This window comes from Cryphonectria parasitica (genome assembly GCF_011745365.1).
Source record: "Cryphonectria parasitica EP155 unplaced genomic scaffold M406scaffold_10, whole genome shotgun sequence".
Taxonomy (NCBI): domain Eukaryota; kingdom Fungi; phylum Ascomycota; class Sordariomycetes; order Diaporthales; family Cryphonectriaceae; genus Cryphonectria; species Cryphonectria parasitica.
This window is the reverse complement of record NW_024468918.1, coordinates 1,170,783-1,185,233: the sequence shown is the minus strand read 5'-3', so window position 1 is coordinate 1,185,233 and position 14,451 is coordinate 1,170,783. Positions and strand designations below refer to the sequence as shown.

Sequence of the window (14,451 nt, the reverse complement as noted above, 5' to 3'; positions counted from 1 at the left end):
TTTGCTAAATGAAACGTGCATGATTATTGAGAGCTGATGTGTATGCTCGAACTGTGCTCTATCTGGCTGCAAGTGCATACGCGCGTAGCGTGGTACAATGTACGGCTAGGCTGATCAGTATATCTGTATAGATATTGGTAGTTTCTCAGAATTCTTACAGAGCATACATGTAAAATGCAATTCGTGGGAATACAGCATATTCCCTCTGGAGTATCCAGCACAGTAAGTACCAAGACTGGTCGCGTCTAATTCCTCAGCCTTATCGGCATTTTTGCTTCTGTCCTTGGTAGCCTGCTCAACCTTCGTTGCTGAAGATAGATGTAAGTTCCTATCAACATTTCCGGCCCAGGCTACCTCCAGAACTTCATAAACCAACCGTATCCGTAGATACTTCCGCTGTTCACCTCCTTGACAATCAGACTCTCACCAAACCTACTCTCCCTCCATTTTAAAAGTTTTCTACTTAGCTAGCAAGCTCATCTTGTGTTTCACCACCAAATTTATCTCTCCCTGCAGCTGGCCAACCTCGACCTTGTCCTTGCCCGCCAAATAGATGCAGCCTTTGGAGATACGAGAGAACAGATGTATGATTCCAAGATCATCCCGTGTTGACCAAAATTTGTGACTGGCCCTGTGCTATCGATGACTTTGAGGTCTCGGTATGTGCTAGTGTACTGGAATTTCCCCCTAAAAGCTTTCTATATATACTTCTCAGAATGACACAAGTCTTTATATACTATATATCCATAATTTTGTTTATAGATAGGTACAAAGAAGCTGGCAAACTGCCATAACATCCGCCCGAGTCCCGTTTCTCTGGTCTACCAGTGGTCAACTCTTACAAATCGACATCCGCTTAGTAGATAGGCATCTTGAACGCGTCCAGGTCGTACAACAGAGTGCTGATGGAAGACTGGTTGGACTGGCACTGCATGGTGCTGTTGTCCGTCCAGTAAGGGCGCGCGGGCCACGCACAGATCTGGCCTGTCTCACCCGCCAGGTCGCCGTCGATGACAGTAGCGTTGAGGGTGGTCGGCTCAACACCATTCTCGACCCAGTCAATCATGACGGCAAAGTTATGTTGAGGGAACGGGGCATTGGGCTGCAGATCGTTGGTGGCGCAATGGGCTGCGCCCGGAACCAGGTAGAACCGGTACCACTCGTTCAGCGCCGCATTGCCGTCCTCGAACGACATGTCTGGGTACATGATGCTGCGCACTGACTCGTGGTAGCGGATTGAAGAAGTTGGGGGAATGCTGGTGTCGGCCTCGCCATGGTAGTGAAGCAGGCGGCCACCCTTTTTGTAAAAGGGAGTGAGGTCGGGCAGGGTGGTCTGGAGGGAGTCGGTGTAAAGCTCCATGCCCTTGATCATCCAGTCTCTCAAGTTGTCGTATGTTACGTTGGTCAGGTCCAGAGAGTCAATGTCCTGCCAGTCAAGAAACTTGGTGACCCACTCGCCGTTGGAGTCGGGGTTGGTGATTGTCCAGCTGTCAGTGTCGCTATCATAGATGGTTGGGTCACCAAAGCCAGCAGCTGGCTGGAAGGGAAGGTAGACCTGGCGACCCTCGGAGTCCTTCAGGCCGGCCAGCAGGGTCTGCGCAACGAGGATGCTTTCTGTCGAGAAGGTTCCGTTGACCGCTGGAGTCGCGGAGGTGGATTGTCTCTTGGCATTCCTCTTTCCGTAGCCCAAACCCAGGCTTGTCGAAGACCCGGCGGCACACGAGTAGGGTGTACCAATTAGGCTGGAGATGTTGAACTCAAGGCTGCAGAGATCGCTGCGTGCGATGACGCCATCCGCCTTGCCGTCCAAAGCGTCACAAGCAGCCATGGTCGCATTCACGATGGTATCGAACTCGCAGGTCGAAGGATAGTAGCCGATGGTCTCGACCTGGACGGGGGCGACGAGATGATTCATCTGCTGGTGTCCGTAACGCATTGCTGGCGCACCAGCAATAATGCCATCGTACAACTCGGGGGCACGTTGGACCTGGCTCATTCCTTCCCTGCCACCTTCCGAGCAGCCTGTATAGTAGGTATACAGCTTGCTGCTAGCAGTTGAGGAATTGGTCGTTGTAGTGCCATAAAAGTTGCTGGTAAAGACCTTGCCAATCTGGGTCATTTCGGCAATGGCTCGGTAGCCCCAATTGTACACCATGGGCCAATTGACAGTGCCGTTGCCCAGAAGGAAAACATCGTCGAAGTTGGTGCCGCCGTAGTATGGCATACCTCCATCGGTGTAACCTGACACAGCACCAAGAGAGACACCTCCGGTCATGTCAGCCCCGCCAGATCCGTTGTTGATGGTATAGGCTGCGCCACCAGTAGCCAGGAACCGATTCTCGAATGCATCAGGGCTCGGCATGTAGTAAGTAACCACGAGCTGGTCGTCGAGGTTCTGGTGACTGTATGCAAAAGACACCTCGCAAAACTCCACAATGGAGTCAGGCCAGAACGTTGCATCGGTCACGCTGTAGTTGGTATAAACGCTGGCGGTCACTGACGTCGAGTCGAACGTGATACCTTCGGGAATGTCGGAATCGGTTGAAGGCAGAGCTGACGAGATGTAATCCGTCGTGCAGACACTGCTAAGGGATGCTGCCGAAGCTGTGCTCAAGCTAATAGAGGCTGAGGCCAACAGGCCGAGCAGCCTTTGTGTCGAGCCACCCATCGTATTGTCCGATGATTGGCACGCAAATGAAAGAGTGACAGACAGTAAGTAACAGAAGGAACGTAAGCACAACAAAAGAGTGACTCGGATGCCAATAGCAAAATATTTGACCACCAGTGCTAGGAAGAATGAAAAGGCGTGCTGTTTTTATAAATGCTTTTTCATTGTACAAGTTTATCCTCATAGTGCTGCATACGTTAACAACCCCACATCCCGTGTTTGAAAAAGAATGACAGTGGGTTACGCGAGATTGATAGTTCGTCACCTACTATACAAAAACTCGAGCCTATGTATCAGCCAAAGCCTATCTCCGAGTAAGTAAAAGAACACTTCCGCCGCTTGACCGGATGCGTACTCCTAGTACGCATATAGAGCGCAGAACACATCCATTATTACGTACTTTCACTCGAACGTTGCTGCGCTCCGGTCAAAAGTTTCATGCAGCGTTTGTGTGAAGGCGATGAACAGCATTAGCGTCATGCATAATTTACAACTTTGTTCATGACCACAGCTCGGCATTCAGAAATACGTAGCGCTGTCGATATTATTTTGCGGCTGATTCGACTTAAATCGCATACCCAGACGCCTTGGCGGCCCACTAATTACGAGGCCCACGTGTAGAAGCCAGCCAATTCAAGAGTTATTTACGGAATGTTCCATTGTCATTGTCGATTTCATCGCCACACACTCCCTCGTACTAGTTTCGAGAACCGTAGTATCTCACACACCGCCAGAGGATACTAACCGAAGCTCATCAACTCTATCAGTTGTTCATCTTTCTGGCTGTTACGGGGTCAAGAATCTTCATTCAACATCGATGTCCTCAGCCAGATGTCGGGAACGGCCCCTCCTTCGGGGGTTCCCCTTCATTACGCGTTCATGCCTTTAGACCTGCTGCGCCCTGAGGTCACCCAAGTTATATGAGTCTGTTACGAGAGAGTGCTGGTCGCTATTTTTGCTCGCCGAATGTACCCATGTCTCGATATTTTCAGACACCAGTTCTTGTTGATTGTGTTCATTAGCTTTTCTGTGCCTTTCCCCTCAGTTTCAAGGTGTCCAGGGAAAGAAGCACAAGGTAACCAATGGCATAGGAAAGACAAAGACAATGGCATCCATAACGAAACCAGACGCCTTGGACCTTGGATTCTGGGCAATTTTTCCGGTAGCAGGGCCCGACTGCCAGGCGGCTGAGACATGACTTCGGCCCGTGAAGGAGCTGTACAGTAACCAGTTCGCTCACCAGAGAGAAAGAACGACGATGGACCCAACGGAGGAAATAGTGAATCTTCGATATCTTTGTTGTCGAGAAAGATGAGCAAGTGGAAACGCAGAATGCTGATGCAGTCCAAGGCAAGCGGTAGCATAACGCCGTAAGCAATTGAACCTGATAGATTCATTATTCACGTCAGAATCCCCAACAAATCTTGCGACCAAAGTGATCTTCGTGACCTTCGACGCTGAGATCATTTGTGCTGCCAGAAGCTATAGAAGACACCTTTGCCAACCAGGCAGAATCCCGAGACAATGCGCCAGTGTATGCTGGGAAATAGCGTATTCAACAGAGATACCGATACCTCACACTTAGTATCTAAACATTCTGTTGATATTTAGTATATAGCAAGAACAAGTGGGTACATACTGTTGCCGGAGTGATGAATCAGTTATGTCTTCAGAGATCGCCGGTGCTACCGTTTTCAGTATGGGGCGCGAGACTCGCTCGATAGTTGTACACGACGCATTGCTTCACCAGGAACTACATACATCTCATCCTGAGAATCGGTTCCAAGAAGGCAGAGAGCTGAGCAGGATTACTCCTATGCAAAGGTAGGTTGTGGACGTGGCTTTTGGGAATGCGGCAAGACGAGAGCTTCGATGCTGTAGTCGGTACGGACGTTATGACTGGCACTGTGAGAACTTATGTTTTGTAGTATGCTATTGACTATGCTGTACTAATTGCTGTATTGCAGGACTATTGTTCTAGATAAGAAGGTAAGAGATATACTAGGTTTTCCGTACAATGAATAGGATTGATTATATGTAATATAGCTCGGGATAGAGCTTACGTTATATACGAGGCCCTTGATAAGAGAACAAACAACTAATGCATAGTATTAACCATCAAGAAGTAATCCCTGAATGTTTATGAACCACCTCTGATCTATGAGTCTCTAGAAGGAATATTGAGCAGCTGACTTGATGGCCCCATAGCTGAAGGCATGATGAAGATGAAATTCTCCTCGCCCCTCTTCTCAACCCGAAAATGTTTCTCCTGGCTGATACTCACATAATCTTATAGCGCATATCGCGACCAAGCTGCGCCTACAGCGTTTTTGCAGTTATAATACAAGTCTACTGCAACTTATGCCGTAAGTATATCCCCTAGCTAGTAACCCAGACCATGCTACCACGCCGTAGCAGGGTGCAGGTGTATACCAGGCTTTCGAGGATTTCATGATCTTCGCCGCACTTTTGGGCGGAATTATGGTCCGATTTGAGGTGGACTACGCGTTAGAAGCATAAGATGCCTTTGGTAGAACCAGAACTCGACAGGCCATTGATTAAAGCAGAGACTAGACTCATTTTATGCGGACAAACCCCAGTGGCTAGCTTGAGGCCGGAAAAATCAAGGAATGTTCTGCCGCCCAGATGGGCTTTCAACGCTGATATCGATTTTATCTGCTTACAAAATGGGAAGCTCTCGCCAGGATGAAGGAGACTCAGGGGTGTCTATAGACGATCCAAATTTTGCACCAGACCTGGTAGCATTGAATTTATATCCGACCTTACATCTGACTCAACTCCTTCTGAAATGCAGTCCATACTCGTGGAGCCAGTATTCCCATGATCCAGCAACCTCCTTCAGGATCGTTGCCCAGAACAGTGAAGGTGTTCCCCATCCATTTGTTTGGCTTGAGCCGTTGGAGGTGATGGTAAACCATCGTCCCCAATGGATTGATTCTTGACTCCTCCTTGGCTCCCTGATGCAACACAGCAGGGCTAAAGTCTGCTGCGTTGACGAGATCAACCTTGGTCAAGTCGTTCCAGAGAATGAGCAGTGCGTCCGACTCTCCACAATACGGCATTTTTGCTTCCTTGCCATTATCTCTCAACTTGCCGAACAGGCGCAACAAGCCTATCATCTGGCGTTCTGTAGTTTGCTGCGCAACATGTCGCCGACATTCCAAAGCAATCGGCCCAAGAGAGCCCTGTGAGAGCCCTGCGACGAGAGATGCGAAACAGGCCAAGACCATGTTCTGCATATACACACCTTGACTTCCAGGTGGCTTCTCGAGTATAGATGCCAGACGGAGCCGGGCATTAACAGCTGCCATGATGGTGACTGGCTTGGGACGTGCCTCTGCCAGGGCGACCAGTCGCGCGGCCCAGGCCATAAGCACATCGCCGTTGCTAATGAAGCCACTCTTTTGGCCCTGACTGAGGACAACCTCTGCAGCCTCCACCTTTGCTTTGTCCTGAAGCTGAACAAGTGTCGACCTGGGGAGGTATATCGTCCGCTTTTCTACACCATGATCCCTGACAGCTGCCCATACATATCGCAGGACAAACATGACGAGCCCCCGGCCCTTGAGGCGGTTCTTTTCAAACCAGGACTCTTCTTGTTCCACCAAGTGGCTCTCCTCGTTGCCTACTGCAACTTCATAGAGCACTAAATACACCCATTAGCCGTTGCCTTTTTGTCTCACGTCTGCACCTATTTCTCAATTATATACTCCACTTTCTCCATGCATTCCCCAAAGGGCACGTATCCTTAGTAGAAAAAAAAAAAGGGGGGGGGGGGGTAGGACCGCGTAGAAACCGACTTACCGTCCTTATGTGCACCAAGCACAGGTGGAATCTCTTGGTCCTTGCCGGACAGCACGAGAGACCAGGACTGCCATAGCGCCTTGATCCCAAATGCATCCATCAAGGTGTGAGGCCATACTAACCCAACGAGTGTTGCGTCTTGGAACGAAGTGACATGCAGAGATATCTGAGGTAAATCTCGATGGATCATCTCCTCTATGGTCATGGGCATGTCTGCTCTGGCCGCAAAGTCACGAAAATCATCCGCGCCACGCTGGATGGACGGTTCTTGGGTCGGCCTGGGGAGATCCCGACCCAGAGGATGATCATCGATGCTGATCTGAGACCATGACGCGTCGTGTGAGAAAAGAAGGGCCGGGCGCTCCGAAGTGAACTGCTTGGGAACGTGAATCTCGAGCCTCCCGTCGTCCTTGATTGAAATGGAGATTAGCTGATGTTCTTGAGCCGAGGTTGGTGATGGTACGTAGTAGTACGTCTTGAGCCAGTCGCATACCTTGAATCTTAGTCGTCCCCCAAGCTTTCGCCAGTCCCCAATTTCCAACAGCTTGGACAAAGACACGTGGAGCTTCTCTGCGTCAAGCACGTCGTTGAATCTCATGGTCTGGGCTACCATGTAGTTTCGAGTCCCCTCCGTGTCGTCGAGCATGTGAACGGGGTACACCAGCACGTCGCCTTCTGTTCGGCGCTCGGTTGAATCATGGTGGGCGTGCCTAGGGCTCTGGGTCCAACCTAGAAAAGTACGCAGCAGATCCATAGTTGAGCTGTCATGCACTCTGTGCCGCCTTCGACCACTATTGCACGGGGAGTTTCAGGAGCCAAACAACAACCGTCGGAGATACAGGAAGAAAACTTAAAATGGTAAAGATGTTAAGATGTCACATATGGAAGTTGATACACCTATAGCTTCCTGATATACACCAACAGGGATGAGGTTGCAACTTGGCTATTTTCCCGGCTGGACATCGACATGTGCTGCATCGGTTTTAGTAGCCACTGTTACCGGAGCTTCGACAAAAAATAAGGCGGCGGGTTACTGTAATAATCTATCCACTAGTGGCTGGCCTGCCGAGCTAGAGCGGGTAAGGGTTATCCAGGAACAGCCGCGGCACGAATCTAAGTACTTAAGTAACCAACTAAGTACTCAAGTAAGTACTTAGGACTAATTACTGCTTTAGGTACTGCTCGCATACGGAGGAAAGGGAAGGGTCTTCGATCAGGCAATTTAAGTAGCAATTGTTATAATGACTTCCGAGTTATTGATTTGAACTTGATGTCACTAGCTCGGCACGTCTTGTTCTCTTCGGGAGGTTTCATGTCAGCAATGAAGATGTAGATAGCTGCTTCTGGCGTTCATTTAGATAGAACAAACAAACTATACAAAGCATCAACAAGAACTCGTCTTATTTCAACTCACCTACGATACAGCCAGACAAGGCGGCGGCGGCGGCGGCCGATGCGTTCATGGTGTGAATATGCACAACAATTAATTACACTTCCCAACGCCGGCATGTGGTCGATCCCCGTGGGTCAAGTTCAGACTTGATTGGTACAGTTTCCAGGTATTCTTACAGCATAGCTCTACCACATGCCACCATTCTTGTTTGCCTCGGTGTGAGTACTGAAGCCTAGGCCCCGTGCACATATCTGCCATAGTACCGTTTAAGGGAGCATTGCATGGGTCCTTGTAGTACCATCGGAACACGAGACTTGGTTGTGATACCGAGATCATGCAGCAAGAGGTGGCAATCGTAACGGTGCAGGGTAATTTTGCATTAGTTACGCCACCCAAAGAAGAAATCGCACCACCAAGACCTAATCACGTCTCGTAATTATGTCTACAATTTTTCTCCCCACGTGTGAATCATTTGTGCGGTGCTGGAAACGAGGTCGGGAATGTGCATACTGCTAGGGGCATAATAGGCGCCCCCCCCCCCCCCCCGCATTACCTTCCTAATGGCTACTAGCATATCGGGGTTCAGAAGCTTGTCTTTTGAATAATGTAACCCGAGCGCCCTGGCAGCTGCAGATCAGCCTACCTCGATATGCACGTTTGTTCAGCTTAGGGTATCCTGCGGGCATGATGGGGTCCCAACCTGAAAGTGTATCTGTGCCGTGTAACATTACCACTTCCACCCATGCACTGGGAGGCAAACATGGATAAGGAGCAAGGATGGCATGGCTGTACGCGTCAGGAGGCCATGAGGAATTAGTCTGAGAGTCTTGTTACGAGATTGTGATCACCAGTCTATCAGGTGAGTCCTCGGCAGATAGTAATGCTTTGGGAGGCAAGCTGTCGATAACCTCAGTAAATCAAGATATGAAGTCCCCAGGTTCCGCCCTAGTCTTGTGACGTGATTGTGACCAGGCATCCCTACAAAAACTATAATCATTCCCATGGATTGTAGAGATAACGTCAAAGACTTATCAGATTGTCATCTTGTAAAGAATGAATTGAACAGTGAGATGAACATCAACATAAATATGAACTAGACTACATGACCAATAAACTCACGAATACGATCCCGAGCCCGAACTCTGCCCTCTCCATACCGTTTGCAAACTGCCGCCAAATCATTGGCCTTGGCGCGCATGTTATCATCACTTACAGCGCGAAGCAGAGCCTTCTGAAGCTCTGCAGTCTTGGCGCGGGGGGCAGCCTTTTTGTTGGCAAACACGCCAATGCCGAGATACTCGACTCTCGCGGCATACTCGTAGGTATCCCACCAGGCCCCTAAAATGACTTGAGGGACACCGAATCTGGTGAATGGGGACAAGTTCTTAGTGTTAGCTTTCCACCCATGGCATGTCGCAAGTGATTGGTCAAAAGGTGTACGTCGCACAATGCAAACACTCACCGACAGCACTCAAAGTACGTGTTGGCCCCGCCATGATGAACTTGAGCAATGACTTTTCCCGTCTCAAGAAGGGCGACAGGATCAGGCTTCAGCCATTTCTCGATGCGGATCCTGGAATTGCGCAGTAGATCGTCGCCAAAGACCGTGTGAATGTTCTCCTGCTGTCCCTCGCCCTGTGGGATCATTTTCCAGAGGATCTGCACATGGGGAAACGTGTCCAGTGCACTTTTGAGAGCTCGGGCCACCTCCAGGGCAAGGGCTGAGTCCGTGCTGTAATGCGTCCCCAGATTAACCAGTACCGTTTTCATGCAACTGCGGCCCAGCCAGGTATCTAATTCCGGGTCGACCTCACTGACGGGTCGTGCAGGCAGAACTATGGGTCCACAGCCAATGGTCGTTGGGCGCACGAGCATGGGAAAGTCGAGCTCTGGCAGAGAGGGGCAGAGTATGTGCGACGCCTTCTTCAGGGCACTCATCACTGGTGGCGGTCCTTCCAGTCCGTTGGCGTGTCTTCCTTTGTTGAGTGTGTGAAGACGCGAACCTCGGGTGGATGCAGAGACCGCAATGGTCGTCATCATTCGAACCCATAGATAGACGTTTGCTGGAACCATCCCCAAGGGTACCGGAAACGGGAACGCAGACGCGAGACTGCAATGGATTATTAAACTCTCCCAAGTCAGCGAGGTCATGAGGTCTCAAAGATTTGATACACAATCGTTGCCAGCTTCCAATGACGGCGCGGCCAGTGGGTCAGGGGGATAATCAAACTCACGCAGGGTACTTCCACAAGATTCTTAGCAAAGGCTGAAATCGCTGCTCAAAATCTTTGAAAGAGTTCGGAGACAAGACTGTGAAGGGCTGATTCAGCTCCATGCATGCATCCAGACCAGGAGAGAAGCCCTGTTCAGCGAGGATCAAGACTGGTTGTGTCTGAGTGATGACTTGTTTGGAATATCGCTGCTGCTCCATGTATTCATCTACCGTATGCCGAAAGAAAAAGTCCTCGAGACGAGCATACGAGGCCACCCCGCCCTTCAGCCCTGGCTTGTGCGGTAGAGAATTGGCAACGCCATCGCGATGGCATAATTGTGCGACCGAAAGTCCTGGGATGGTGTGGAATGTGATGCTGGGTCTCTCTGCCGGGGCTTTCTTTCCATCCTGGCCGTTGGAAATCACCAAGGGCCGTGGATATGAAGCGGCATGTGTTTCCAGAAGATCATGGAGTCTGGGCTCCAATGCCGAATAGGAAGCCAGATGAATGTCGAACTCGTCGAGAATGAGGAATTCGTGAATGGTTGCCAAGATAACATTGGCCTGGCCCCATTCACTGTTGGTGAAGAACAACAGCGAACGACGTTTCTCCGTCATGATGGTGTACTGAGTAAGTAGCAGTTATCGTGAAGAAAGATGGCAAATCCTGGTATCGCAGTTCTTCTGGCACAAAAAAAAACAAAAAAAAAACCCCCCCAAAAAAAAACCAATAAACCCAAGATAGAAAAAAACAGACAGCAGAGAACATGAATCAACCCAGAAATTAAGATCCTACTTAGAGTCTCGCTCCAGTACCAGCGGTGAAGGAGGGGCCCAAATAGAAGGAAAAGGAAGGGGGAACACGGCCATCGGCCATGAAGCCCGATTCGAGTACCTAATCCTGACTGATCATCCATTGCGCCCCTGGCGGGAGTCGTGAGACTACCGCTTATAGAAAACCCACACCTACAGGGACGGTTAGACTGACCCAAAGAATGATCATTCCCAGGTTTCTGCAAGCCCCGGTTGGACGACATACTGCAGCCATGGATATTTGGTCGCCTATGCCTTAACGGGGCTCAAACGAAGCTAGGGCAAAACTTTACCAAGTCATCGCAAAAATGTATCCCATATGGCTTAGCAATAATACAACATCCATTTCAATAGTGGCGCCCGTAATTATTGCACTTCTTTGCGACGAATCAATCAGCCATGGAATCTGGTCCGGTGCCTCATGTAAGAAATTCAATGTCCTCAATAAGCGCTTTAGTGTCAACCAGAAATAGTATCAAACTTTCTTATTATTGTGACATCGGAAAAAAGAAAAAATAGTTTCTTCTCCTTAAATTACGCAGAGTCCACGCTGGCTTCAAAAGGTCGTACATACTAAGTAACTACTCCTACTGCATCCAATAAGAACTGAAAGCCTACATTGTAACAAAGAGAAAAGTCCAAGCTCCTCCACCAGCCAATCATTTCTTACTAGTTCTTCTCGGTTTTAACTTGCCAGGGTTACTAAGCACCTGTAAGAGCGGAGATGGCTCCCGCTACCGGGTCATGGACAGGCTTGAGTATCTTGAGGTCTTCCAGCTCACTGCGAGGATCACCTGCCTTCTCCGGCCGGGCAATCAGCCGCTCGATGGCATCACAGAGCTCACGGATGGTCATGGAATCTCTTGGCACAGTATGGCCCTTTCCGTGGTCAAACATCTCGGCGGTCTCCTGATCGCACATGTTGTACAACGCCACGGCCCCCGCAATATACGGGTCGTTGCAACCGATAATGTGGAGCGTGGGGATGTCAATGATGTCGTGGCTTTGGTCAGCGAGCAAGACGTGTATTTTGCCCCCCGCCATGGACAGTGGCGGCCATCCGGCAAAGAAAATGGCACGCTGTATTATTTCTCCGTCAGCCACAATAAAATGCAATATACAGCTCGGCTTGGCTAGGCGGGGGGGAGCTGAAAAAAAAAAAAAAAAAAAAAAAAAAAGCAGCTGATTGATTGCGACAACGGCTTACCTTGATTCTTGGCAGTCTGCCGCCTTCTTGCAACAGCCTGCGCTCCTCCAGAAGGAGGGTAGCAGCTGTCGTTGCGCCCTCGGAGTAGCCCAGAATGCCCTGAGAAGTGTTGGTGAGCAAGATTGTGAATTGCAAGCCAAGAAGAAAAGAGGGTCAGGGTAAGTACATACCTCGATCTCAGGATCGGCATCGATCATGTCGAGCAGCCTGCGGATTGCCTCCTGAACGCTGGACGTCGCGTAAGCTGGCTCATCGCCCATCAGGAGCCGCATCCTCTCCTCGGCGTTGGAGCCCTCAGGAAAATCTCGAATCTCATCCAGCATGTCGAAAGTACTGCTCCCGTCATAGTCGACGAATCGCCACAGCGGCCCAGCACCAAAGTAGTCTTCAAATCCAGGAGGAGGCTCGACCTTGCGAGTTCCCTGAGTCCAGGTGAATTTCGTATTTCCTCTCTCCTCTGATGCTGTGACGAAAGGACCCAGTTGAACTTGAAAGTTCTGACGGAATCACGAAGCGTGATATGTTAGTGCCATCATTCATATCGTGTGTGCCCACTCTTTTTCCTGAGGTTTGCTGGTGAACCACATACCTTGGCGCTTCCATACGCTCCGGGAAGACACAGAAATTTCATATTGACGAATGAATGATGGCAAGAGGTTCTTGATTCTGTCCAGTGTATTCCCAGTAGTTGTGACAGGAAAAATCTGGGACCCAAGGGACAAAATGTGGTGGTGATGGTTTTGACAGGTGGGGATGCGTATTTGATTGGATCGTTGCGTCTCGTATCCCCGTGCAAAGATAAACGCCCTTGGCTTGTTTAAGTTGTGTTCTCGCCCTCCGACGGACACCGGCCTTTGGTGTGAAACTCTTTCTTTTTCTTTCTCTTCTTTTCTTTTTATTTTTTTAATTTTTTTAATTACCCTGTCTATCACAAAACGACCGTGACCAGCAGCCCACTGGCAGGTTGGCCAGGGTAGGGGCAGGTGATCGTCGGTATGGAGGGCACGGATTATTACCTCATGGTGCAACGTGATAGGATGATGCAAACCCGTTGCATATCTTCAAAGGGCCAGACTAGTTGATCTGTAATATCAGGTCTTCCTTTGCCCCGGATGTTGGCCCAGCACGTCATTACCATAAATGGTTTCGTCGTCAGCCTGGTTCCGCTCGCATACGGAAGGCAAAGCGATTTTGGCTGCCTTATGGCTGCTGCGGCTCGTCCGAATCGCATGCCGATGACCCGATGTCTGCAGTTCCAAAGTGCTACGGTATCGAGCAGAGGCCAACCACCGCAAGCGGAGAAACTTGCCGCTACCGTGGTCCGGGACGGTGGCTTGACAAGGGGGCGCATCCGGCGCATCCAATCGAGCAGGTATGATGGAAACAACGTCGCTGCGATCCAGTTCTGATGATGCTTCACTCCGCAATCACATGCAAGCGGGTACCTTTTTGATGAAAATTGACCTCAGTACAACCCATGGCCGGACCGGGGCTAATGCGACCTTGTTCCCCTGGCCTATAGTGTGTCTTCGATAAACCTTCTCTATTGGGAATGGGTGGTTATCTTTGGCGACTGTGGGACTCAAAGGAGACGGCCGCGCTGCATCCGTTGGCGCTTCCGATCGTTATAATCACTGTTTTTGGAACCAGCGGTTGTCAGCAATTTATTACGCTTGCAATTTCTACGAGAAACATTCGGGGGGTTTTTTTTTCTTTTTTTTTTCTTGGTTTTTTTTTTTTGGTGTCTCGGGGCGGGACAGGGAAGGGCTGGGCTGTCACTTTTGAAAGACTTTCAAAGGAATGGCCCCATAGGGTAAATCACAATCTGCTAGGCTCATCGAGGCTCGCTGCTATCAGCAGCCGGGATAAATACAACGGCGGGCGGCCTGTGAGCAGTAAGTATGGGCTGTTGTCTCAGGAGGATCCACCGGAAGCCCCACGCTGCACGTTGCGCACGCCCAATTTAGTTTTAGAGTACTCATTGTGCAGAAAGCTTGTTTGCCTTGTATAGAGGGGCGAGGTTGGGTTTGACGGCGTATCATCCTTGCAATCACCGATACTGAAGGGGAAAAAAGTTGCTGCGCTGCATGCAACTCACCCACAAGCGCGACATCCCATCAACAACGTGGTAACCCTTGGCGTCTTGTAGATTGTTTCCTCTCAGGGCGAGCATGAGAAAGTGGCAAGATGCCGGTGGACTCCGAGGTAGAGCGAGGTTGATTTTTTGGTGGCTTTTCTTGTGAACCTTTTTTTTTTTCCCTCTCGCGCTCTCTCTCTTCCAGATTCGGCCATGGAATAATTATATTGGGACAGGGTTATGAAAGTGATCGCAT

At 49.9% G+C, this 14,451-nt stretch overlaps 5 protein-coding genes across 5 annotated transcripts; 1 reads left to right on the top strand and 4 right to left on the bottom strand.

Moving 5' to 3' along the window:
- Positions 1–856: 856 nt before the first annotated feature.
- Positions 857–2,668, bottom strand: M406DRAFT_269357 (tannase and feruloyl esterase; the record flags this gene model as incomplete). Its single annotated transcript, XM_040918001.1, has 1 exon — positions 857–2,668. The coding sequence occupies one exon, from the start codon at positions 2,666–2,668 to the stop codon at positions 857–859; it is 1,812 nt and encodes a 603-aa protein (XP_040771379.1).
- A 1,663-nt stretch (positions 2,669–4,331) lies between these two features.
- On the top strand, positions 4,332–5,188 carry M406DRAFT_335066 (uncharacterized protein; the record flags this gene model as incomplete). Its single annotated transcript, XM_040920994.1, has 4 exons — positions 4,332–4,492; positions 4,636–4,657; positions 4,965–5,034; positions 5,094–5,188. The coding sequence occupies 4 exons, from the start codon at positions 4,332–4,334 to the stop codon at positions 5,186–5,188; spliced, it is 348 nt and encodes a 115-aa protein (XP_040771378.1).
- Positions 5,189–5,451: 263 nt separating this feature from the next.
- M406DRAFT_343506 (uncharacterized protein) lies at positions 5,452–7,139 on the bottom strand (the record flags this gene model as incomplete). The annotated part of the gene is made up of 3 exons (XM_040921875.1): positions 5,452–6,335; positions 6,494–6,902; positions 6,987–7,139. The coding sequence occupies 3 exons, from the start codon at positions 7,137–7,139 to the stop codon at positions 5,452–5,454; spliced, it is 1,446 nt and encodes a 481-aa protein (XP_040771377.1).
- A 1,785-nt stretch (positions 7,140–8,924) lies between these two features.
- On the bottom strand, positions 8,925–10,816 carry M406DRAFT_96246 (family 1 glycosyltransferase). Its single transcript, XM_040926324.1, has 4 exons — positions 10,525–10,816; positions 10,121–10,482; positions 9,349–9,996; positions 8,925–9,250 (listed from the first exon to the last, which is right to left on the bottom strand). Exons 1-4 carry the CDS (start codon positions 10,714–10,716, stop codon positions 8,980–8,982), a joined length of 1,473 nt encoding a protein of 490 aa, XP_040771376.1. The 5' UTR covers positions 10,717–10,816; the 3' UTR covers positions 8,925–8,979.
- Positions 10,817–11,387: 571 nt separating this feature from the next.
- Positions 11,388–12,759, bottom strand: M406DRAFT_324809 (uncharacterized protein). The gene is made up of 4 exons (XM_040919914.1): positions 12,708–12,759; positions 12,289–12,615; positions 12,119–12,217; positions 11,388–11,991 (listed from the first exon to the last, which is right to left on the bottom strand). Exons 1-4 carry the CDS (start codon positions 12,747–12,749, stop codon positions 11,614–11,616), a joined length of 846 nt encoding a protein of 281 aa, XP_040771375.1. The 5' UTR covers positions 12,750–12,759; the 3' UTR covers positions 11,388–11,613.
- Positions 12,760–14,451: the final 1,692 nt, after the last annotated feature.